This window comes from Apium graveolens, chromosome 6, assembly GCF_009905375.1.
Source record: "Apium graveolens cultivar Ventura chromosome 6, ASM990537v1, whole genome shotgun sequence".
Classification (NCBI taxonomy): Eukaryota; Viridiplantae; Streptophyta; class Magnoliopsida; order Apiales; family Apiaceae; genus Apium; species Apium graveolens.
In genome coordinates, this window is record NC_133652.1 from 21,870,540 (window position 1) to 21,895,360 (window position 24,821).

At 33.3% G+C, this 24,821-nt stretch overlaps 4 protein-coding genes across 5 annotated transcripts in view; 2 read left to right on the forward strand and 2 right to left on the reverse strand.

Annotated features, from left to right (window-relative positions):
• The window catches only part of LOC141668091 (autophagy-related protein 8C-like), a 68,708-nt gene that overhangs the window by 14,601 nt on the left and 29,286 nt on the right, over positions 1-24,821 (forward strand). The window lies entirely within an intron of this gene.
• On the reverse strand, positions 2,576-4,498 carry LOC141668273 (uncharacterized). Its single transcript, XM_074475079.1, has 2 exons — positions 3,692-4,498; positions 2,576-2,962 (listed from the first exon to the last, which is right to left on the reverse strand). The coding sequence occupies exons 1-2, from the start codon at positions 4,381-4,383 to the stop codon at positions 2,956-2,958; spliced, it is 699 nt and encodes a 232-aa protein (XP_074331180.1). The 5' UTR covers positions 4,384-4,498; the 3' UTR covers positions 2,576-2,955.
• LOC141668809 (uncharacterized) lies at positions 6,391-16,182 on the reverse strand. Of its 2 annotated transcripts, none has more exons than XM_074475822.1 (14): positions 15,869-16,182; positions 15,729-15,780; positions 15,583-15,622; positions 9,563-9,664; positions 8,724-8,821; positions 8,551-8,616; positions 8,274-8,416; positions 8,087-8,180; positions 7,900-7,958; positions 7,680-7,784; positions 7,318-7,393; positions 7,094-7,206; positions 6,847-6,906; positions 6,391-6,767 (listed from the first exon to the last, which is right to left on the reverse strand). In XM_074475822.1, the coding sequence occupies exons 1-14, from the start codon at positions 16,144-16,146 to the stop codon at positions 6,662-6,664; spliced, it is 1,392 nt and encodes a 463-aa protein (XP_074331923.1). In that variant the 5' UTR covers positions 16,147-16,182; the 3' UTR covers positions 6,391-6,661. The 2 variants fall into 2 exon arrangements, with proteins under 2 accessions (XP_074331923.1, XP_074331922.1); XM_074475821.1 differs by having other exon boundaries at positions 8,724-8,836.
• On the forward strand, positions 16,903-17,601 carry LOC141664743 (uncharacterized). The gene has a single exon (XM_074470696.1). The coding sequence runs from the start codon at positions 16,903-16,905 to the stop codon at positions 17,599-17,601; it is 699 nt and encodes a 232-aa protein (XP_074326797.1).

Sequence of the window (24,821 nt, forward strand, 5' to 3'; positions counted from 1 at the left end):
TTCATATGAATTTCATATGTTAGTTTTTTGTTTTGCGAAATTTAATATGTTAGCTTTGATTTGAGATTTAAAATTTATGATTTCCCCTACAAGTTAACGAAATTTAATTAAACTATATATGGTTTAAAATTTTAATTAGCTAAAATCTAGAAAACCTTTTTGTTATATTCTTTTTTTTCTTAAAAAGTTTTGGAACCCTAATATTTTCGGGCCGAGAACACTCGACCTGGATACCCTCCCTCTAAGCCGGCCCTGAATGGACTTTTCGGTTATATTTAATAATGTAAATAAAAAAAATGTCTAAACTATTTCCATATCCGAGCCTTTCTTAAGAATTTAATGAGCAAATTCTTCTTCTTCATCTTAAATTTGATTTCCTTCTTCCTCTTCCTGAGATATCGATGATTTGCATTATAAAGTCTGACATCTCCTCTGGCAATTACTTGCTTATTCTGAATATCAACTGTATACTCTTTTAATCCTGCCATATGAAAGATATATGTAAGTTACATCGTTATTCATAATATATATAAAAAAATACGTACAAAAGTATGGGTAATTATAACAAAAAAGGTTATAACTAGAAACCAAATAGTAAAAGTTGGAATTCTTAAATCAATTTTCTATATGAATTGAAGCCTATCTTTCAATGATAAATTTTTAAATGGATATCTTTCTTTGTATTTTGCTAGCAAAATTACCAATTTGGCGGGCACAATTAGACATGATAACTCTTTAATCAACCTATCTCTATACATAGTAACTTTTTGTGATAACACACATTATAATTCTACATGCAATTAGCTTCGGAAAAACACATCCTTAACTTGGAACTAATTATAGAAAAAACTGAAGCCAGATGTGGTTTTGAGGTTTTAAAAACGCAAGAGTTGGAAATGGTTGTCGGTCACTAATGATCAGCGTATTAAGAACTAACTAATCAACTTAGTTAAATTTCAACATAAATAATATTAAAAGGAGTTCACATTTGTCGTAGTTATTAAAATGATCTGAGAAAGAAAAAACTCAAAAATAATCTTTTATATCGGTATATTTCCTGATTCAGAAGCAGCCTCTTACATTGTTGTTTGACGGAAGTAGGGGCTGCATGACGGACGGTAGGAATTAATCAGACCTCATTAAAAATTTAGAGAACAGAAATCACATAACAACAAAGCAAATACGTAAAATGAAGATACTATTTACCAGTAATTTTAGATATGATTTGAGAAACTCTCTGTCGACAATAACCACACCCAAAACTTCCACTTATTACAATCACCTGAAACTGCCATTGCATTCAAGTACCATTAGTAATGTATATAAACAACATGCAACCTATTTTCTTCTATTCTCAGCAGTTTTACCAACCTTACCAGCATTCCCCTGTCATGAGGATGAATTAAGATGGCTAGACTATTGATCTTGCTACTAATGAAGAAATGTAATTACAGAACTTACTGAAGGAAGCGAAAGACTCGCTACGTGCAGCAGAGACTGCTTACTAATATTCACCATGATGGCCTTCCGAATCCCTTATTCTTTTGTGTATATATAGAAAGATGACATTAAGACAAAGAGGGAAGAGGCCGGTTATATTCTTTCTTTGTCTGGCTCTTATTGTTGATAAAAGTGGCTTCAGTGCACATACTTATAGACAGTCCTCTAGTTGAAAACAGATCATAAACCTAAAGTTTTTTTTAATCTATCTATATTCTATAATAGTAAAATAATAAATTCAACTTTAGCTCATTATTTAGAACTAATGATTAGAAGCATTATCAATAAATCATAAATGTATACATGGAAACGAATTGACACCCCATGGTTTGGCAGATTTTTGGCATGTTACAGGCTTACAGCCGCCCTGCTTCCATTACTAGTACCTTTTCACTTTTGTACATCTAGATTAGACTTGTGGGCTTCATGTTCTCATGAATTTTTAAACCAAGTTCACCCTACTCTAGCAATCTAGCCTCGTACTGCAGATAAGTTATTTTATTTTATTTATTGAAAATGATGAATCATGTAGGAAATCAAATAGACATAGATGTGTGTCTTACCATCTTCCTTGAGGTTCCGGTGGGACTCAAACTCTGCACCTATTGATATCAAAAGAGAGCAGCTGGAGTATCAGTTACATAGTAAGCCCGTCTTCTGTCGAGCCTCAGGTGAGACTACATCTCTTATCACCCGAGTAGAATATCAGCCATAAACCTATAACTTAAAAGGCCAGGGATTGTTCCGCAAAGTTAGTATTTGGACTTGAACGAGCTTATTGGCTGCAAACCAAATGAATAGTTACGGAAAAAACACACATCAATTGTAGAAACCTGCATACTCCTCGAGTCACTGGTTTTGCAAACTTTACGCCCTGCTTATGCAATCATCACTGACTCCCTGGTTAGGTGATATAAAAAGACAGCACCAACAATTATGGTAGATACATATATCATTTGTTGTTACATACCATGTAACCATCTCTTTAAAGTTCCTAGACATTGGCAAAATAGATTTGAAATTTGAGTTCCCCAATAGCTAAAATTCACATTTGTGTAATTCATAAAATATGTATGCACTTAAAACATGGTCTATAGATCCATAAACAATTAACATATAACATTGAATTGTGATATTAACATATTACACACTTGAACAATTAGACCTCATAAGGAAGAGGATTTTCAACAATTCTACTAATGATCGCTCAAAAGTATCAAACACTATTTACTGATGTCATCAGTCACCTAATAGGAGCAAAGCTCTGTGCATGGTGAGCCAAATTCTTGGTAAAAACTCAATGGTTTATTTCTTGCATCTGTGGACCAAGTAGATGGTGTACATTATAAGAACAAAAAAATTGTAATTCACGACAATCTTTCACATCCAACATATTATGATGAATGAGGATGCCAAGCATGCCTTGATGCAGAATCCAGGTTCCGGTTGCACCACCTAAGCCCTGCAAAAACAAAGTAAAAACCAAAATGATTATTTTTTTATGTATTGTGAGTAGAAAAAATGGGAATGGGGGCTAAAATAAACCAATGGCGAGGCTGACAATAAAAAAAAATTATGTATTCAGTAAAACATATAACATTACATTAAATATCACAATAATTTCTAAACGTCCAACAGAAACGAGGGGTAACTATCTCTCCTCACTTTCTTGAAAAAATGTTCCAATGATCTCCAAATCATCTCTGTCTATCTTTCACCTAAGTATTTTAACTCAAAGTTTAATGCCAACTCACAGTCCATCAATGCATCCACTTCAACATTAATTCTTGACATAAAAACATACTAATCTCACAAAATTTAAGAAAGTTATAATTGTGACTGAAACAGACATTTTTCACTGATATTACCCTACACCTTGTTTTGCACTAGATCGTATCACTGTATCACACGCCTACCAAAAGACCAATGTCAGTCATCACATAGCTAGACAAAGTAGTAGTTCTATGCCAAAATACCTAACCAATAAATTTCTTAGTATAAATTAGACTCGTTGGCAATACAACACTAATTTGAGATGGAAACTTCTCACAAAGGAATATAAATTGTTTTACTCATTGTATCAGAGCATCTACACAATCAAATTTTACGATACTATCTAAGTGCAAACAAATAAACACAATAAAAACATTACAAACTCAATCACCAAACATCACAAAGGCAACCACATTACCTCCTCTTGGTATAATACCGATCCTTATAATCTGGTCCATCTCGCGGTCCTTTCCCTGACAAAAGCGCTTTAACTCTCTCCCTCTCTCTCCTCTCTCTCTTTAACCTCTCCTCCCTCATCTCCTCAATCGTCTTCTTCCCACCGCCACTCCTTTTCCTCCCCTCCTTCTCCTCATCACTCTCCTCCTCACTCTTGTCAATTCTCGCCTTTTTCGACATATACCACGGCATTTTCACACCTTTTCCCACAAGTCCATACCCTAACTTATACTTCTCATCCTCCGGTGCCACGACCTTCTCCTCTGACTCCTTCTTCAACTTCTTCGCCTCGCGCTTCAATTGCTTAAACCTCCCTCTCTTATCATCATCAAAACTATTGATACTCGCTTCAATCGGATCAAATATCTTAATTCCTTCGAACAGATTAATATGATTATTCTTCGATTTCTCCTCCGATTTCACCTCCGTTATCGACTCGGCTTTCAACTCGGATTTGGATGAGGACGCGACGCCGCGAGCTTGACGGAGCTGTTCGAGACGCAACTCGGTGTCGCGTTTACGAGATTGTTCGCGTTTGAGTTGCTCTTCTTTAGCAGCGGCTTCTTCGTCTTTACGAACTTTTTCTCGATTATCGAAATTGTAAACATTCCATCGTTTTTGTGGAAGAATGTTTAATCCTCCGTGGCCTCCCATTGTTGTGTTGATTTGAGATTTTCCCCAATTTCTAGGGTTAGGTCACAAAAATTGAGAGAGTAATATTAATTTGTAGGTAATGACTAATGACTAACGAGGTTCCGGTTTATTTTCACCCGCCCAATTGTTATTTTTTAAGGGGCTATAGAGGAGCTATATCTATTAGTTATCCGAGTGAAATATTAATATTATCTAAAATTTTCTGAAACCGTGAGAAATTGTGGGTATTAGCTATAATGATTAATTATATTTAAAAAATTGTAATTTTTAAATTTTAACAGTTATTTTTAGTGAAAAAAGTTATTAAAGAAATCCAAATTAAAGTTAAATATTTTTTTATTTAATTTAAGTGAAAATAAAAAAATATTTAATAAAAAAATATTTGATGATATTATTGTAATATTTTAAACATGACAAAAATTGGTTGACAAGCATTAGTTTTATATTTTATAAAACATTTAACTAAATTTAATTTATCATATTATTTAATTAGTATTTTATAAAATGTTATATTAAAATAATTATATAGGTATTTAATAAATTTGGTTAACAGTGATTTTTTTTCAAGTTTTTGATAAATATTTTTACAATTAACATTTCGTAAAAATAAATATATAATAATTATTAAAAATAATAAATGTATATACACATGCACGATTAGGGTTCAATTCATTTTCAGATATAAAACATCATAAGAGTGGCCGAAAATGATGTGGAATTAATATAACTAATGGGGAGAAGATCAATAAATTTAGAAGACCTGATAGCTATAATTTTAGTCAATAGAAAGAGCAGGTTGGATCAAAATGTTAAATAATAGGTATATTGATTGACCCGGCAATATTAGCTATCAGGTAAATAGGGTTGAAATTACTCTAAAATAACTTATATTTGGGTGAAATGGGGTTGATGTTACTCTAAAGTAATTAATATTCTGGTGGGTCCATATTTTAATATGTATCAAAATTTTATTTATCAACCCTTAATCAGTATCAGAACCGATTTACGCAAACCTTTATAAATTATTAGAGTATTTTCGCGAGTATATTAGAGTATCTCCAAAACTAATAGTTAAAATGGTTAGCTAAATGATCATTATCTAAAAATTTGTTGAATCTGTAAAAGGTTTTACTCTCGTGGTACTAGGTATAATGGTTAGCTATTTTCAATAAAATTATTTTTTTTACAATATATATATATATGAAAATTTTATATGTTAAAATAATTTTAGTATATATTTAGTTAAATACACGTGAAAATATAAATAATATATTCAATGAAAATATATTAAATATAATAGCAATTTAATATTATTTCAATTGAATATAATAACATATTTAAATATAATCAAACATAATTAATAAACATTACTTACATATCTATTATAAAATATATAATTATATTATGTTATATTATTTCTATTTGTATTGATAAAAATATGCATTGTATATTAATTAAAATAAATATAATAAAGTTTTAAATATTAAATATAAAATAAGAATTTTAATATATTTTGATTTTTATATATATATTAAGTGTAATATAAATATATGTATATATTAATGTGCAGAGTAGGTTAAGTTTTAAATAAGGTACCAAAGCTGACGTGGATGTTTTAGCTAATGGTCAGAGGATCAACAAATATAGAAGACGGGATGGAGGATATCTAAAATTATTGCTAACAGGTCTAATGGTTGGAGTGGTATATTTTTTAACTAATATCTAAATCATGCTGTCACCTAGACTTTTTACCTAACAGGTGAATATGGTTGGAGATTCTCTTAGTATGGTTTTTCAAAATCTTTTTAGATTGCTAGCTTAAATATTCTATACTTTTTTTTTAATTTCCAGTTAAACATGTACATATCCTTCAATTACTAATTGATCTACAGATTTTATCATGAAAAAATGAAATAGGCAAACAAGCAAGAATTGGTTAGCCTTATGCTAATAGGGGGTAAATATGCAATTTATTTGAAGCTTCAGAAATTCAATTAGCTGCTAATATACATGCGAAGGAGGAGTCTGAAGGTCATTAACTCTTTACGTTTGATAAATAGAACAAGGTTTTGCATCATATTGGCTTAAAGTACATTCAATTAGCAAGTAATCAGCAGGCTGCGGGCGCCATTTGCAAAACATCACCATCTGCGAAACATCAGCATATCGGTTTTATAGGATGTTTCATCCATAAATTATCAGCTTGTTCCGGAAGAGCACAAAGTACAACAAGGGTGCAAGTCACTAGATGTCAATTAATATTCCTTAGTAAGGGAGTTCAGAAGATGAAGTCACTTAGTGGACCAAGTTTCTTGCCATGGACATCCTTTTTGTAAATGTATGCACTGCCCTCTACATCTGCATTCAAACAATTGATTCTGTGCCTGCAGCAATAACATTTCACTTTCTGTTGTTCTGTAATGGAACCTGAAAATATGTCGCTAGAATAACACAAAAACTTACCACTCAAAGTGATCCTCGCAACATATTGACCCACGGATTATAGAAAGACCAGCTGCTTTCCTACATCAAGATAATGTATTCAGTGTATCACACGAAAGGCACAAGAGGCCAAGATATTAAGAAAGTGTAATGGAAGAGCATAATGCAACTAAGAATTAAAGTTCTCTGGCATTTTGAAGAATTTGAATGATTGAAGAGATTAGGTGGAAGAAATTAAACTTAAATAAATGCATACCACTGCACTTACCAGGTTGCGGTATACATATCATAGAACTTGTCAAAGGCTTTATTAAAGCAGTAATGACAAGCTAAAAGATCTTTGATATCAGTAACCTTACAATTTGATTTACAGCACTTCACCTGTGCACATATATATAGGGAAATTAGCAGTAAATATAAGTTTTATATGTGTGTGCACAGAGAGACACACGGAGATAGAGATTCACGCAATATTACATTTTAAAATCTCACCAGATGTTTCAGCTTATAGGAGTAATATTGTTTATGGGAGGGATGCATCTTGATGTGCTCACTCAAATGACCTACACTGAAAATCGCCATACATTCAGTTTTGAGCTCAATTTCTAAAATGTCTGACAAAATAGATTCAAAGTTTGACACACTTATGCTCTTAAAAAGAGTTAAGCAGCTTCCAATTAATAAGACCTATACACATTGAATAATACAATCCCGGGAAACTGCTAAAATAGCATCAGAAAATACAGTTATAAAATTGCGTGAAGAAGACCCCATTTCAATACAACAAAAAAATCCAATTTAGAGAGAGGTATTTAAGTTGCAAAAAAAAATTAGATGTAGTCAATCACTCTTACCTATCACAACATGTAATATTACACTCGAGACAAGTAGCCAAATCTGACAATTTATTGCATGAATTGCACCTCGCACCATCCACATTTCTGCTGAATTGGTGACATCTGCAGTTAAGGGATATCTAATAAGGTATGGACTACAATATATTATCTGTAAGATAATGCCCATCATGACAATGGCACTAAAAAAAGTGGACAAGTTATGACTTTAATTAAGAACCTTTTGTATAATTCAGACAAATCTCTGGGAATGAAAGCTGACTTCTTCGACAATGTCACCTGGAAAAAAAGAAGCATGTCAACTACCTTTAATAAACATATCAAGAACAATGGTTATATTACTAAATACTAATTTATCTGTCAGTGACTTCTCACTCCAAGGCATAATAGAGAATAAGAAGCAGTACCTGGGAACATGTTTCACCTGAAGAATCTGGTTGCGAAATAGATGTAAATGACAAACAGTCATCAGCTAAATGTCCAGGCCGCCGACATTTCCAACTATATAGAAAGGAATGCAATTATTATGTGCAATCATAAACTTTGAAGATACGGCAAGGATGGCGATTGAGAGAGCTTGCTTTATAGTTATACCATCTATATGTGCATAGGCTTGAATTCTTTGCAGACCATCTATGGTTGTTATGATCCCAGGCATCCCCTCCGAACTCATATGGTTGTATTGGACAATTAGGAACAGATGAAGATTTCTCTGCAATAAGGTTTTTTGAAAGCTCCTGCAAACAAATTTCGCTATAATTCAAAGTCAAAAAAAAGAATCGCTAGGTTGATCATTTTCTCTGGTCAACTATAAAAAGACAAAATGCCATTATATAGACAAAACCAACAGACATAATTAGCAAAATAACACCTTTTCGCGTTTAATGTTCTCTAAAAGCTCAGCTTTGCAATCCATGCTGCAGACGTCATCATTTGTCTGTTAACATAACACATTGTGATCAGGCAAAGATCCTTCTGCAGGATAAATAAACAAAATAGGGTGGAAAATTTAATTGCATACAATTAATTTAAATTAGATCCTACCTCGTCGCAGATATATTCTCCATATTTTCCACATAAAATACAGGCAGGCTCTCCTGGAACAGGAAACCGCTGCTCACTTCTATTTTTCACTCTATCAGCTGCACTAATGTTACCTAAAATGAATTAACTACTATCATTGAAAATAACATACATAGTTATTACACTACTATATTAAAAAATAAAGATGTACACAACATGAAATTTATTTTCCTGTCCTAAAAGTCTCCAACTGTTGTGTGACTTGTGTCTATGTTTGGGTCAAGCTTGCTGATGTAATGGTATTTTATAGATGACAAACAAGTAATTCTATAGCTACGGAAGCCTTTCCGAGACCAAGTTTTAAAATGTTGATAAATTGACTAGACAGAGAACATGATGAAGAGAAGACAAAAGTCGTATCCTTCCATAGCCTCCTACAAATAATGTTTTGGCATAGTTTATAAAATAATAAAATAGTTAGGGTTGACACTCTTGTTGCACAGATGAGATCTTTAGAATTAACATGTAGATATATCATTATGAATTTCATTTTGAGCAACATTGTGACTTTATCTAAATTGTGTTCAGTTTTTATATATCTTCATAATTCAGGGTAGTAAAGCTCTCTCAGACAGGTAATTCTTTAGACAGCATGATATATTTTCCGTGTATAGTACAAAATTGTAACTAGTTACAAATTTACAATATCTCAATTTAGAAAAAGGACATTAAACTGATTTATTTTATAGAACTTTAACTAAACTTTCAAACTGCTTACATCTGCATTAGCTTAAATAACAAGATTCTATTGTATAGATAATGAAAAATGACAATAAAAGATACTAATATGGCAAACAAACCAGAGTCAGGGTGTTTCTGCTTTCCTTCGCCAGAATTATTGACCAAACTCGAAGCATCACGATCCTCATTCTCCTCATGATCTAGGGAAGTAGTTCCATCACCTGAGATTCCATGGACACAATTTTAGGCTGTAAAAATCAATGTTTTTTATGTACAAATGAAAGATAGCAATCAGGATCCGCCCCCACTTCAATATATAAGATAAGACAACTTTAATTAAAAGTAAATTTATGGATGTGGAAGGGGAAGGGAAATGCACAAAAACTAGTAACCAAAAGAACAAACCATTAAAGTACTTTATGCTTATAAGGTTTTAATATGGTAGTACTTACAAACCATGAAGCAAGCAATGTGGTAATATCATTCTCATAAAGCATAAAAATATATTTTTTTCATCAATGAAAATAACAGGATAGATTGTGGAGCTATGCGTAAACTCAGTCTGATGAGGTATCTAATAACTTATAGTCAACATGACTCAGTCAAATAAAGTCAACAATCAGTATGTGGCAGCTAGAGTTACTTGATAGGCTAGTAGTGGTCTATTTGAAAATTAGTTATTTCCCGCCATTTAGTTAGTTAGAAGCTTTAGTTCATTTTTCTGTACATATATTCAGTGTAGATGTATAGTGATAGTTAGTCAGTCATTCTATACACACACATCATGTATGTACAGTTTTCTCCATTAATGAAATGAAGTTCTTGCTTCTTTTCCACTGAAACTTTCATGGTATCAGAGCGGAATCGATCTTGATATTCTGATTGATTTCTTCGTCTTCGTCTTTGTATAGTCATTGTTGTTATCTTCGTTGTGATTACTTTGTAGATCTATCATTTCTTGATCATATTTGTTTCGTTTTGTTCTGATTGATAGTTACATCTCGTCATTTCTTGATCAAATTGATTGATTGATTGTTTGTGCTGAAAACTTTTGTTGTTTTGTCGATAATTCTGAGTATTGATTCGCTTCTTGATCATTTATCGCTGAATTAGTGATCTCACTTCGTATTCATTGCTTATATTTCGATCAATTTCTCGTGTTCACCATTTGTTTGATCAAATTCCTCTTTGACAAAGTCTAATATGGATTCTTCTTCGTCAGCTGCTGTGATTTCGTCTACTGGTGTGATTAATAATCATGATCCCTCGAGTGTCTATTACATACATCCGTCTGATGCTTCATCGACTCAGTTAGTTTCAGTCAAGTTTGATGGTAATGGCTTTAATAACTGGAAGCGTTCGATGTTACTTGTTTTATCTGCTAAAAACAAGGTTGAATTTGTGGATGGAACTATAGTTATGCCTCTGGTCAAGATGCAATGATCTTGTCATTTCTTGGATTATTTTTAATATAGATGCTACTATTGCGAAGAGTGTGCTGTTTCTGCAAAATGCAAGGGAAATCTAGTCTAATCTAGTCTGATCTTGAAGAGAGATATGGATATGCTTCAATGACTGAGGTTTATTCTCTTGAACAAAGGCTTTCTGAGATTGTGCAAGGTTCACAGAGTATCTCTGAGTTCTTTACTGCTATTAAGACTGTTTGGGATAGTATTGCAGATGCAAAGCCATTGCCTCAGTGTACATGTAAATTGTGTACATGCAATTTGACTCAAAGGATTCATGATAGGCAACAAGATCAGAAACTTCTTCAATTTATGATGAAACTGAATGACTCTTTTGCTGCTGTAAGAGCCAATGTTTTGATGATGCATCCATTGCCTAATGTGTCTGCTGCATATAGACAGTTTGCACAAGAGGAGAGGCACAAGGAAATTTCTCACTTAGGAAATCAGACTGAGGCTATGGCCTTTATGGCAAATGCTAGGAGGTTTAACAACTCTGGAGGTTCCGGAAATTTTAGGAATACGCGGTTCAATGGTCAAGGAGGAGTTTCTAATGCTAGAGCTGATAATTCTGGTGGAAATAAGAGGTTTGGTTCTAGTAACAAACCAGGTTCCAAATACTATTGTACTCACTGCAAGGTTCCTGGCCACAGTATTGAGAGGTGTTTCAAGATACATGGGTATCCATCTAACTTTAGACCCAAGGAAAGGGTAGCTGCAATTGCACAGGGCAGTTCAGAGTTACATTTTACTGAAGAGCAAAAGATTGAAGTACCTGCTAGTCACTCAGGCAATATCTCTGTGGAACAATATTCTCAATTGATGGATCTACTAAATAAGCAGACTGTTGGAGAAAATTCTGCTTTTGTAGGTGATCAGAATGCTGAATTTGGCAATCATACTGCATTGCTTATAGGTAAAACTTGTCTCCTTTCTTGCTCAAGATCAAATTGGTTGCTAGATAGTGAAGCAACAGATCATATAACAAATTGTTTGGAAGATTTTAGTACTTACAAAGTGATATAGTACCTGATGGTAGTGTAGTAACAGTTACACACATTAGTAATGTTTTACTTCATGAAAACATTTTACTCAAAGATGTTCTTCTGGTTCCTAGTTTTCATTTCAAACTCATATCTACACACAAGCTTTGTCCTGATCTCAAGTGTCAGTTGATATTCAATTCTGAATGTTGTTTTATTCAGGACCATTCTCTGAAAGATCCTCCAACTCTTCTTGGTAAACTACAGAATGGCTTGTATAGTGTGGATGTAGCTGGATTGAACAAGCAAAGCCCACCTATTCAAGCATGCTTGAGCTCATCATCTGTTTCTGATTCTGCTAGTCTATGGCATATAAGGCTAGGTCATTTACCATTTTCTCAAATAAAGCTTGTGCTACCTTTTACAGATGTTAAAAATTTTACTAGTGAACATTTGTGTCAAGTTTGTCATGTATCAAAGAAAACTATAAATCCCTTTCCTATTAGTAGTATTAAGACTACAGCTATTTTTCAGTTGATTCATATTGATGTTTGGGGACCCTACAAGGTCAAAACTCATACTGGATGTAATTAGTTTCTCACAATTGTGGATGATTTCAGTCGTTTTACTTGGATACATCTTATTAAACATAAGTCTTATGTGTGTATTGTGCTTGAGAATTTTATCAATTATGTTAAGAATCAGTTTCATACTAATATAATGTGTGTGAGATCTGATAATGCTTTGGAGTTGACTGTTGGAAATATTAAGCAATTGTATCTCAGAGAGGGTATTATAAACCAGACCACATGTGCTTATTCTCCACAACAGAATGGGGTTGTGGAGAGAAAACACAGACATCTTTTAGAAACTGCAAGCTGTTTATATGTTCAATCTCAAGTTCCTAACAAATATTGGGGTGATTGTGTACTTTGTGCAACTTATCTGATAAATAGAATGCCCTTGAAGAGTATAGATCATGATACACCTCATCATAGGCTATATGCAGAAGTTCCAGACCTTTATCATCTCAAGAGTTTTGGTTGTCTGTGTTATATCTACACAAATAAGGTCAACAGGTCTAAATTTGACAATAGAGGCTCACCTGGAGTTTTTCTTGGTTATCCAGTACATACTAAGGGATATAAGGTTCTTGACTTGGCAACAAATAATGTTATTATCTCCAGAGATGTTCTCTTTTATGAGAGTCATTTTCCTTTTCATTTGCTTAAATCTTCAGAAGTAAATTCTTACAGAAAATCTATTTTTCTACTTGTCACTACTTCTACTTCATATTCAGATGTTGATTTTCCACCTCATGCTCATGATACTGACTCTCATTAGCATTTTTCACTCAATAATGCTTCTTCAAATCATTTTTCTGGATCTGAGACAACAGATTTCAGTGATACTTCATCTGTTATTCTTAGACAGTCATCCAGAGTGAGAAATCCTCCAACTTACTTGAAAGATTATCATTGTATGATCAGTAAGACAAGTTCTTCTCCTAAACACTGGTGCAACTTAGTTTCTAGTAATCTGTTGTCACCTCAGTTACATAGTTTTGTCAACAATGTTGTTCATATAACAGAGTCAAATTCTTATTTGGAAGCATCAGGTAATTCTTTATGGGTAGAGGCAATGAATAAGGAGATTCAAGCCTTACAAGATAATCATACTTGGACATTAACATATTTGCCTAAGGGTAAGAAACTAATTGGTTGTAGATGGGTGTACAAGGTGAAGTTAAACTCAGATGGTTCTCTTGATAGATGTAAGGCCAGATTAGTAGCCAAAGGTTTCACACAGAAGTATGGGATAGATTATCAAGAGACATTCTCTCCTGTGATTAAAATGAATACAGTAAGATGTTTAATTGTTTTGGCTGCTCACAAGAATTGGAAGTTATTTCAGATGGATGTTAATAATGCCTTTCTACATGGTACATTGAAATAAGAAGTCTACATGAAGGTGCCAGAAGGTATAACACACTCTCCTAATCAAGTCTGCAAGTTAAAGAGATCTATCTATGGTCTGAAGCAAGCTTCAAGGGAGTGGAATGAAACTTTGTTAGAGGAGTTAATCAAGCAAGGTTTTAAACAGTCAAAATTGGATTACAGCTTGTTTATACTCAATGATTCAGTTGATATTACCATTGTGGCAGTGTATGTTGATGACATACTTGTCACTGGTAGTAATGTTGATAAGATAAATGCACTGAAGCATCATCTTCATGCTACTTTTACTATAAAAGATTTAGGAGTAATGCATTATTTTCTTGGTATTGAGGTTTCCTATCTACCTAAGGGAACTGTTTTGAGCCAGAATAAGTATACAATGGGAAATTCTTTCTACCATTAATGATGTGGATTTGACAAAGAAAGCAGTTACTCCTTTACCTTAAGACACTAAACTTTCAACTGATGATGGTCATTTGTTTGACAATGCAGAATTATATAGGTCACTAGTTGGTAAGTTGAATTTCTTAACCAATACTAGGCATGACCTCAGTTATATTGTGCAAGTACTTAGTCAATTCTTGCAGTCACCAAGGACTTCACATTATGAGGCTTTATTACATACATTGAGGTATGTTAATCAAACTATTGGTCAAGGGATTTTGTTGAAAGCATCAGATTCTCTTACTTTGCAAGCCTTTTCAGATTCAGATTGGGCTTCTTGCCCAGATTCAAGAAGATCTGTGACAGGTTACTTGTTGTTGGGGCTAAGAAACAGTCAACTGTTTCTAGGTCTTCATCAGAGGCTGAGTACAGAGCCATGGCTTCTGCAGCCTCAAAAGTGGTTTGGACTGTGAGATTATTAGAGGAACTTGGCTTGCAGGACTTGAAACTAGTTAAGCTTCACTGTGATAATCAGTCAGCTCTCCATATTGCCAAGAATCCAGTGTTTCATGAAAGAACGCAACACATTGAAATAGATTGTCATTTTACCAGGGATAAAGTGTTAGAAGGCTTACTTCAGTTAAGTTATTTACCAACACAGAGCCAGTTAACTGATGCGTTAACTAAGATCAGCCCTTCACCACATTTTTATGATCTACTATCCAAGTTGGGCATGTTCGGGCATGTTCAGTTTGTCACCTGCCAACTTGAGGGGGGGTAATAACTTACAGTCAACATGTGTTGACTCAGTCAAATAAAGTCAACAATCAGTATGTGGCAGCCGGAGTTACTTGATAGGTTAGTAGTGGTCTATTTGAAAATTAGGTATTTCCCGCCATTTAGTTAGTTAGAAGCTTTAGTTCATTTCTAAGCTTTAGTTCATTTTTCTTATATATAATCAGTGTAGATATATAGTGATAGTTAATCAGTCATTCTATACACACATCATGTATGTACAGTTTTCTCCATTAATGAAATGAAGTTCTCGCTTCTTTTCCACTGAAACTTTCAGTATCAGTCTAATATTTGGCATGTTTCTTAGCTAAGTTGAGCTCAATACCTCATCAGACTGAAAATTAGGTAGCGACTGATAGGTTAGGTTCATGGTAACAGTTCATACACTAACAATACTACCTGCATACTCTCAACTATAAGAAATCAACAAATATATAATACTTCAGTATACATAAATTATGGACCAAATTCAACCCAACAGTCCAAATACCGCAAGCATCACACGAATACTGTTATTCACATCATAACTATAACAAGTTGTATAAGAACTTACTATCATACTCAACTAAAGGTACACCCGAGTTCGAAGATTCCTGTAACACAACCAAACCATTAACATCATCACATCACCGTAAATAAATTAATAACTCGAAGATGAACAGAAAACAACTGCTACTAATCAATCAATATCTCAATTACCAACAAACTTGCCGGTAATTCTTCGAGTACTTGACAAGAATTAACTTCCCTCCTACACATTACAAACAAAAAAACTATTATTCATTTAACAAAATAAATGAACATCAAACACTTTAAAACCCTAAAATTCAAAAATTAACCTTCTTTTTTCGATGTAATCTTGGTGAGACATGGGCTGATCATCATAATGCTGCAAATGAGTATTTTTTTCCGGCGATGGTCGATGTTCACGGCGGCGTTTACGACGGCCGGCGACTATTTTCTCGCCGGAAAATTGTGATGGTTCTTGGGTGGTTGGAGGAGGTAAATTACCGGTGGCAAGATTATAAGCTTGGAGATTTTGAAGAGCAGAATTGAGATTGAGATCTTTGTTGTATGCATAAGATGGGTTCTTGTAAAAATTTGATCTTGTTGCCATTTTTGTATTTTTTTTCTGGATTTTAGTTTTGTGAAGATGACGAAGATATAAGGGGGATATTTATAAATGGGCCTTAAATAGTGCATTTAAATTTACTGGGCTTTGTATATATGTCAGAATTTGATGTTTTTGGGCCTTTGGTAGTATATGACTTATCGACTGTATATGATAAAATTTCGTTCTTAGAAGGGTGGAATAAAATGTGTATGTCAAAGAACAATGGAGGCTTGGATTTTAGAGATATTCATGGTTTCAATATAGCACTCTTAAGTAAACAGTGCTGGAAACTGATTCAGGAGCCAAATTCGTTAATGTCAAGAGTTTTAAAAGTTAAATACTACCCGGATAACCATTTTCTTCAAGCGAAGAGAAAAGGTGGTACTAGTTACACTTGGTCTGGGATTTGGGAGGCAAAAGAAGAGATGAAAAAAGGATTCAGATGGGTATTAGGTGATGGAAAGTTATTAATATTGGCAGTGATAAATGGTTGAGATCAAAGCAGGATTTTTCTATGGATAAAAATCAAATATCCGAAGAGGCCATGAAGTTGAGAGTGTGTGATTTCTTCCATGAACAAACCAAGGAATGGGATGAAAATAAGTTACGACTGCATTTTAGTAGCGAAGACGCTGATGCTATTCTGAGGACCCGAATTCCACAGGGAGGTACTAGAGACAGGGTGGCCTGGCTCATTCAAAGAATGGAAAGTACACGGTGAAATCTGGGTATTATACGTGGTGTCAGAGTCAAGCAACTATGGCAGAAGTTCAACAATCTAAAGGCTGGAATGTTATCTGGAAATTGGAAATCCCCCACAAAATTAGAGTGTTCCTATGGAGATTTTGTCGAAATACTCTGCCAGTTAGAAACTTATTAAGGGGAAGGGGTGTGCCAACCCCTATCATCTGCAATATGTGCACTGGGGAAATCGAGCATCTCAGAAATTTATTTTTTGAATGCCCTTTTGCGAAAAGTTGGGGGCAACAAGTTGGTATTAATGTTGTTGATTGGGACATAGAAAGTAGTCACGATTGGCTCTTAAAAAAGTTAGCACAGGGGTCTAAAATGGAGCTTATAAATATTTCACAAGTTTTGTGGGGAATTTGGTTCTTAAGGAACAAAAGTATTTTTGAAGGTAAGACTATGACCCCAGAAGCGATTATGGGCTGGAGTAAGAAACAAATTATGGATTGGCAAGCAGCTAATAAAAGATCACCGGATACAAAAAATGGAAATGGGAACAGACATCTGAATTATCGAAAATGGCAGCCTCCAGAAGTTGAAAGTTTTAAACTTAATGTTGATGCTGCTATTGTGGTAGGCCAGGATTCTTTTTCAATGGGTATGGTTATTCGGAACCATCTAGGTCAGTATGCGGCGAAGGTTATGAAGAAAGCTGGAGCTTTCTCAGTCTTGGAAGCAGAGCTCACAGGCATTATCGAAGCATTACTATGAGCCAGAGATACTATACCTGGAAAGGTAGTTGTTGAGAGTGATTCACTTCTTAGTATCCAAGCAGTGCAATATGGTCAAGAGAACATTTTTGAGGTTTGTAATATAGTGCAGCAGTGTAGGGAAATTTTGATGTGTAATCAACGATTCTCTCTTAGTTTTATTAGAAACGTAGCTAACAAGGTAGCTCATAACATGGCTAGAGTTCCTTGTGAGTTAAATAGTTTCAGAATTTTTCTGTCTCCTCTAGATCTGTTGTTGGAGACAATACTGTCAGATTCTTGATGTTTAATGAAATATCTTTTTTTCAAAAAGAAGAAAGCGTTAACTAACTCGTTAGTTACGCAAGTCAACTCAGAGCATATGCACCTCTAATGTCTATCAATTCATCAATTGAATCAATAGATTTAATTACTATTCACACTAAATTCATTTTTTTTCTTAGTTTTTATACAACCACATAACTCCATCAATTCATCGATTACTACTCATCAAAAAATAATTACATTATTATCATAAATTTAATTTTATCTCTATTATTTAACGGCCCCACAAATAGTATCCAATAATATATTGTTGAATAATTTAAATTTTTGATAAGATTGTGGATAAATTTAAATTTCTGATAAGATTTTCGTTAAATCACATTAAGATACGTGTCTTATCTAAATTTGTAAATAGAAAAATTGTCCATAAATAATATCATGATCTTCTAATAGTATCTCAAAATCATTACATTTTTCTGTCAAAATGAATACATTGAAAATATTGTTAAGTCAGAGGCAACAACACAGTCAAAAAGAGTCTGAAATCATGAATTCCATGGTCACCAAATCGGCAATGGTGATGGACTTCATCGACATTTCTGATGAAGCACAGGGACACGGCTCACGGTCTGGCAAATCTTCCAATCATAATAGATAAAGGCTATCGAGAGGAAAGAATCTTATAAAATATTACTCTGTTGCTCGTCCAATATTCAGTGAAGACGACTTCCGTCGGAGGTATAGAATGTGCCTTCATATTTTCAATCGCATCATGACAACTCTTTGCACTAAAGATTCCTACTGGCATCAAAAAGCAGATGCAATTGGATTATTGTGTTTGCTACCCCAACAAAAAATGATTGTTACATTACGAATGCCAGCTTACGGTGCAACAGCTGATCAATGTGTCGAAATATGTAGAATGGGAGAATCAACTATACTTGAGTGTATGAAAAAGTTTTGTCAGCAAGTGGAAAGACTCTTTGGTGAAGAGTACCTTCGTGCTCCAACACTTGCAGATTAAGAAGGTTCTAGCAAGGGGCGAACAAAGATGATTTCCAGGTATGATTGGAAGTATCGATTGTATGCACTGGGAGCGGAAGAATTGTCCGAACGGGTGGGGCGGAGCTTATAGTGGTCGAAAAGGACACCCTACTATCATTATAAAGGTCGTCGCTTCCTATGACACTTAGGTGTGACACGCTTTTTTCGGTGTGTCTGGAGCTCAAAATGATATTAACGTTTTAGGTCAGTCTCTCGTATTTGATAAAGTCATCGCAGGAAATAGCCCAACGGTGGCGTTTCACGTAAATGGCAAAAGAAACAACAATGCTTATTATCTTGCTAATGTGATTTATCCTGAAACATTTGTAAAAACCATATCAAATCCTGTTACTCAATCACAAAACTTGTTTGCTAAGAAATATGAGGCATATCGCAAAGATGTAGAAAGGTGTTTTGGTATCTTGCAATCTCGATGGACAATTCTTCGTCACGATGCTCTGATGCATAAGCGTTACACACTTAGAAGTATCATGATTACTTGCATCATATTGCATAACATGATAGTTGAGGATGAATTTGTGGAAGATGAATTTGTGAAGTCAGTGGAAGAAGATCTAATGAATCCATTAGCATCACAGGTTTATGATGGGCCAGTAGATTGTAATGGTAATCGAATTCCTTTTGCACTGGTACAAAGAGATGGAAGAAATCAATAGGCATTTTGGGATCGTATTGAGAACTTAGAACTAGCTTATGTCCATACAATGCTCCAGAATGATTTGGTAGAGTACAACTGGGCAATAGAAGCCAGTGAATAGTTGTAGATGTCAAATTATTATCTCTTAGAATGTACGACTTGACGATTTCAATGCAAGGACCACAATTTAAATAAATTTTTTTCATCGAATTTAAAAGCATATTACATAGTTAAATTAAAAAGCATAACACCTGGTTGAAATAAAAAGCTGAGTATATAATTGAATTAAAAAATATAAAGCATAACTGAATCTAATCATAATAATTATCGTCAAATCGAGGAACGTAAACACCATCACTAGTCGTCTCATCCACATGTCCCATGATCTCAGCCTTCTTTCTTTTAAACCACTTCTTCAAATTATGAGTCATTTGGCTAGTATCCATTGTCATGATCTTTGTTTGTTCCCTTAATTCTTCAATAGCCATTCCTTTTGCCAATCTTTCTTCTTTTCGTTCTTCTAGAGCATCAAGTATTTCATGTCTTGCTTCCTTTCATTTCTCAAGTTTTAACATCTCCCTCGATAACTGAAGGGTTTCCTCATCTCTTTTGTTGTTGGCCTTCACAAGTTGTTTTTGGTTACATTGTATACTATTAAAAATAGTTATAGACATCTCATCTTTTTTGGTCATAGCTTGTTTTTCTTTCTTTTTTGCTTGTTTGGACGCATTCACTCACATGGGTCTAATCGGACTAGAAGGACCTTCTATTTACCGATTAGACTCTGGAGTCGTGAAACCTTCTTCATCAATGTAATCATCACTATTTAAATTAATTGGTGATTCCATTTGTGTTGGAAAGTTTCGTTGAAATGACAAAGAACTTGTGGGAACGTCTAAAAATTGAGGATGTGCGGAAACTGTTTCATAACATTCCCATTTGTCAAATGGCTTGTTCATCTCCTTGAAATAATATCCTTGAGTTTGGGTTATCTAATTAAAATGACAAATTATGCATATTAAGTTATCACTCAAATAATATATCATATTAAAAAAAAAATCTGACCTCATCCACCAAATTGGTTCCGCTTGCACTAGGGTTGTAATTCGGGTCGAGCGAGCCGAGTTTCGAGCCGGGCGTAATTCGAGCCGAGATTAATCGAGCCGAGCCGACTTGTTTAACTAATCGAGCCTAAAATTTTGCCCGAACTCGATTTGTTTAATTTCACAGTCGAGTCGAGTCGGCTCGTTTAGCTAAACGAGTCGATTTTAACGAGTTGGGCGAGCCGGCTCGTTTAATTTTACACTTAATCGAGCCTAAAACTCTACCCGAACTCGGTTCGTTTAATTTCACGAGTCAAGTCGAGCCGGTTCGGGTAATTAAATGAGCCGGAATTTCTGCCCGAACTCGGCTCGTTTAACTAAATGAGCCAAGTCGAGACCACTTATACGAGTTCGAGCCAGGCGAGCTCGCGAGCCACCCGACTCGAATTACAGTCCTAGCTTGCACTATGCCTCCTAGCTTGATTTTGGGCACATTGCCATTTTTTTAGTGCTCTCTTTAACGGTGCAAAGTGCGAGTCAAGAGTAACTTTTGAACGAGGTTCCACATGAGGATTCTCGGGAGTGCCACACCAATTTTTTTCATAATCCTCATGAATTCACCCCCATAAAATATTTTTGTTTGAAATTCGACCGGTGATCGGAACAACAGATTGTCGAGCCCATGAAACACATAATTGTAATTATTCGGAAGTAAGTCAATTAGTACCCATTATATGTATAAAAATATGAAAATGTGAAAGAAAATGAGATTGAGAAGTTAAGAATATGAGTACAATAAAATTTCGTGTGTATACAATGAACACAAGAAATGCCATATTTATAAGTAAATAAGCTACCGTTAATATTATAGACCTTGTTGTGCAACAAATTTATAGTTGTTAAAGCCATTTGATCACTTTTGCTTGATAAAATATATAAATAAAATAGACCCCTCCAATTGGTCCATTAATTATTAATGTTTCACTTGATGGACTAATGGACCGTTGAAAATTGATGGACTAAAAATACAAACTAGTGCATCCACACTCTCAATCAATCCATTAATAAAACCCATGAATTGTTGAATTGATCATACGCTGCATATGCTCTTAATATATCAAATTTGTCATTGAATTGAAAACGGTATTAATATAACATTAAAGTTATGAGTATATTTTATTAATTGTCCTTAATATTTAATGGAATCAATCGATCTCAGTTTATTACTTTCAAAACTAGATTCTGCTGACATTTTAAACTTCTTACTAATCAAATGCTCCTTAAATTTTAATATATCATCATTTTCCGTCATTAAATATTAAAGAAAATTAACAAATTGTACATATCGCTAACTTAACTATTTCGATGTCCCACAAACTTCCAAATTACACAATTTATCCTTAACTTGTCACTTTAATTTAACTAGCTCTATAGCCCGTGCAATGCACGGGCATGCTCTATATTACGTGAATTGATGTTAGTTTGACTGTAATTACTAACGATATATTCATGTTATTTCCTGATAGATCGATTAACTAAATATCTCTCTTTATGAAATTGAGATTGGTGACATAATTAACATATTTTCTCTCAAAATAAAATGAATGTGCGCTAATAAAATCAAAATATATGATCAATATATATAATACAAATGGAAACACGCGTTTCTCTAAAAATAATTACAACTCATAAGAATGAAATATTATGGAGTTAATTAAAGACTTACTTCAGTTGTTTACATGGTACGATTAGTGATACAATGAATATGAGGTAATTTTTACTTTCCTTATCAGAAAATGTTTGAATATGAAAATCAACATGTTAAATGTAATATTGTACAATTGACAATATGAATACATTTTTCAATATACTTCATATTCTATGATAAAAATATTAATAATTAGTTCAGTAATTCATGGTTATAAAAATTGGAAATTGAAATAAATTGGTTGAACTACCGATTTGCGATTTATCAAAAATTGGAAATTTATCGGAATGTTAAATCGGAATAAAATCGAACATATTTTTTATATATTTTTCAAATATATAAGTAAAATAATTATATTTGAGATATGTAAAATTTCCATGTTGTCATTTGTATATCAATACCAAGTTATAAGAATGTTTTGTGTGCATTATTATTTAAAATAACAACAGCCTTAATAATCTGTACGCCTCTCTTCATTTTCCTTGTCATCTTCTATTATCTTTCCGGTTTCAAATCGGCAGTCACTGGTTTCTTAATTTAAAATCGCCGCTCTTCATCAACTCAAGGTTGAGCTTCTTCATTTTCTTCTATGCAGCGCCTCAAAACATGAGCTTGATTCGTCAAATTTTAATCGGAAAATTGGCGATTTTGACCGAAAATGACAAAAATGTTTTATGCTTCATTTTTTCTCTATAATATCGTTTGGTTGCCTTCCATCAATTTATCGGTGAAATTTCCGATTTTTGTAACATTGTAGTAATTTTATAAATATTTTATTTATACCTCTGAATATGTATGTCAATGGATCGGGTTTGGATCGGATCGGCCTAAATCCATATCCATATCCATTTATTTTTTCGGATTCAGATTCAGATCGGATCGGCTCCGGATTTTTTATAGGCCGATCCATATCCGGATCTGTTCGGATCACGGATTTCAGATCGGATATCCGCTCCATTTATGTATTTTTTTAACTTCAATTATTACAAAATCTTTTTAAAATTGACAATTTCGAAAAATATTAAAATACAAATAGAATATAACGAAGTCCAAAGATAAATTACGAACTAAAATTCGCTTTTTGAAACAAACATACTTTTGGGTTGTACGGTATTTTAATTCTAACAATGAAAAAAATTGATGTTGCAAAATGAAAGTGTTATATGAATTGAAAGTTGAGTTATGCAGCTCTAAAAGGTAAAAGAACTAGGGTTATAGAAATGGACTATACTATGGAGAGTGAACCGAACGAAATATAGATAATGTGACTTGACTCGAGGATAATAAGACTTAACTCGAGGATAACGGGACTTGACTTAAAAATAAAAGTGTTATAAGAATTGAGACATGGGTTATGCGGCTTTAAAAGGTAAAAGAACTAGAGTTATAGAAATGGATTAGACTACAGAGATTGAACTGAGCGAAATATAGATAATGGGACTTCACTCGAGGATAATACGTTTAAAATTAGAATTATTAAAAAATATTTTTATTACATTATATATATATAAACCGGATCGGGTTATTAACGGATCAGATCGACTTAAATCCATATTCGCTTCATTTCTTATCGGATCTCGGATCGGATTTTTAATAGGTCGATCCATATCCACTAAAATGGCCTCGGATCGGATCGGATTTTCGCTTCATTGACAGGCCTACCTCTGAAAACAATCTTTAAACTGGTTAATATAAAATATATAAAATTCACCTTGTTATTGTAAAGCATTGATGTAACTACAATGAACTTGATATTTTAATATTTTATCATATATATTTAAAATCTTTAAACCAATATTAGTTTATATTCTATTTGACCATATAAATGAATCTCAACTTCATTATAAAACTCACTTATAACCCACTCTTTCTTAGTCTACAACAAAGAGAACATCTCTTATATTTTTTTGGATTTAATGTTTGATACACCAACATTATTATTTTCAGATCAACTAACATATATTAAATTTATTTGTTAAAAATAAATTTATTTTATATAGGTACTTTAAAAAAATAGAAATTTAATATATGTAGAGGCAAATATGTTTAAATTTTAGATATATAATTATAGGTTTTTAATATTCAATAATAAATGAATTATTAATATTAATGACTTAGGTGTAATTAACATATGTTTTTGAATATGACAATTATTGATATTTATTAATAAGGAGTAATAATGACTTTTGTGTAATTAATACATGACATTAAATATAACAATTATTTGTATTAATTAATGATGGGTAATTTAGTAATTTTAAGTGGAATAAAATGTATCATCCAGCCCCATATTTACTCTATTATATATATAAATAATAGATAATAGATTAGTTATCCTGTTTAATTATATAGTATTGTATAATTAAAAAATTACTGTCAAAATTACCTCTAGGCTATAACATATTTTCAAATATTAAAAATAATTTATCAAAAAAATATTAAATATAATTATTTAACCACCGATCAAGGCCCACACCATCATAGTTTTATACTAGGGTGGTGCT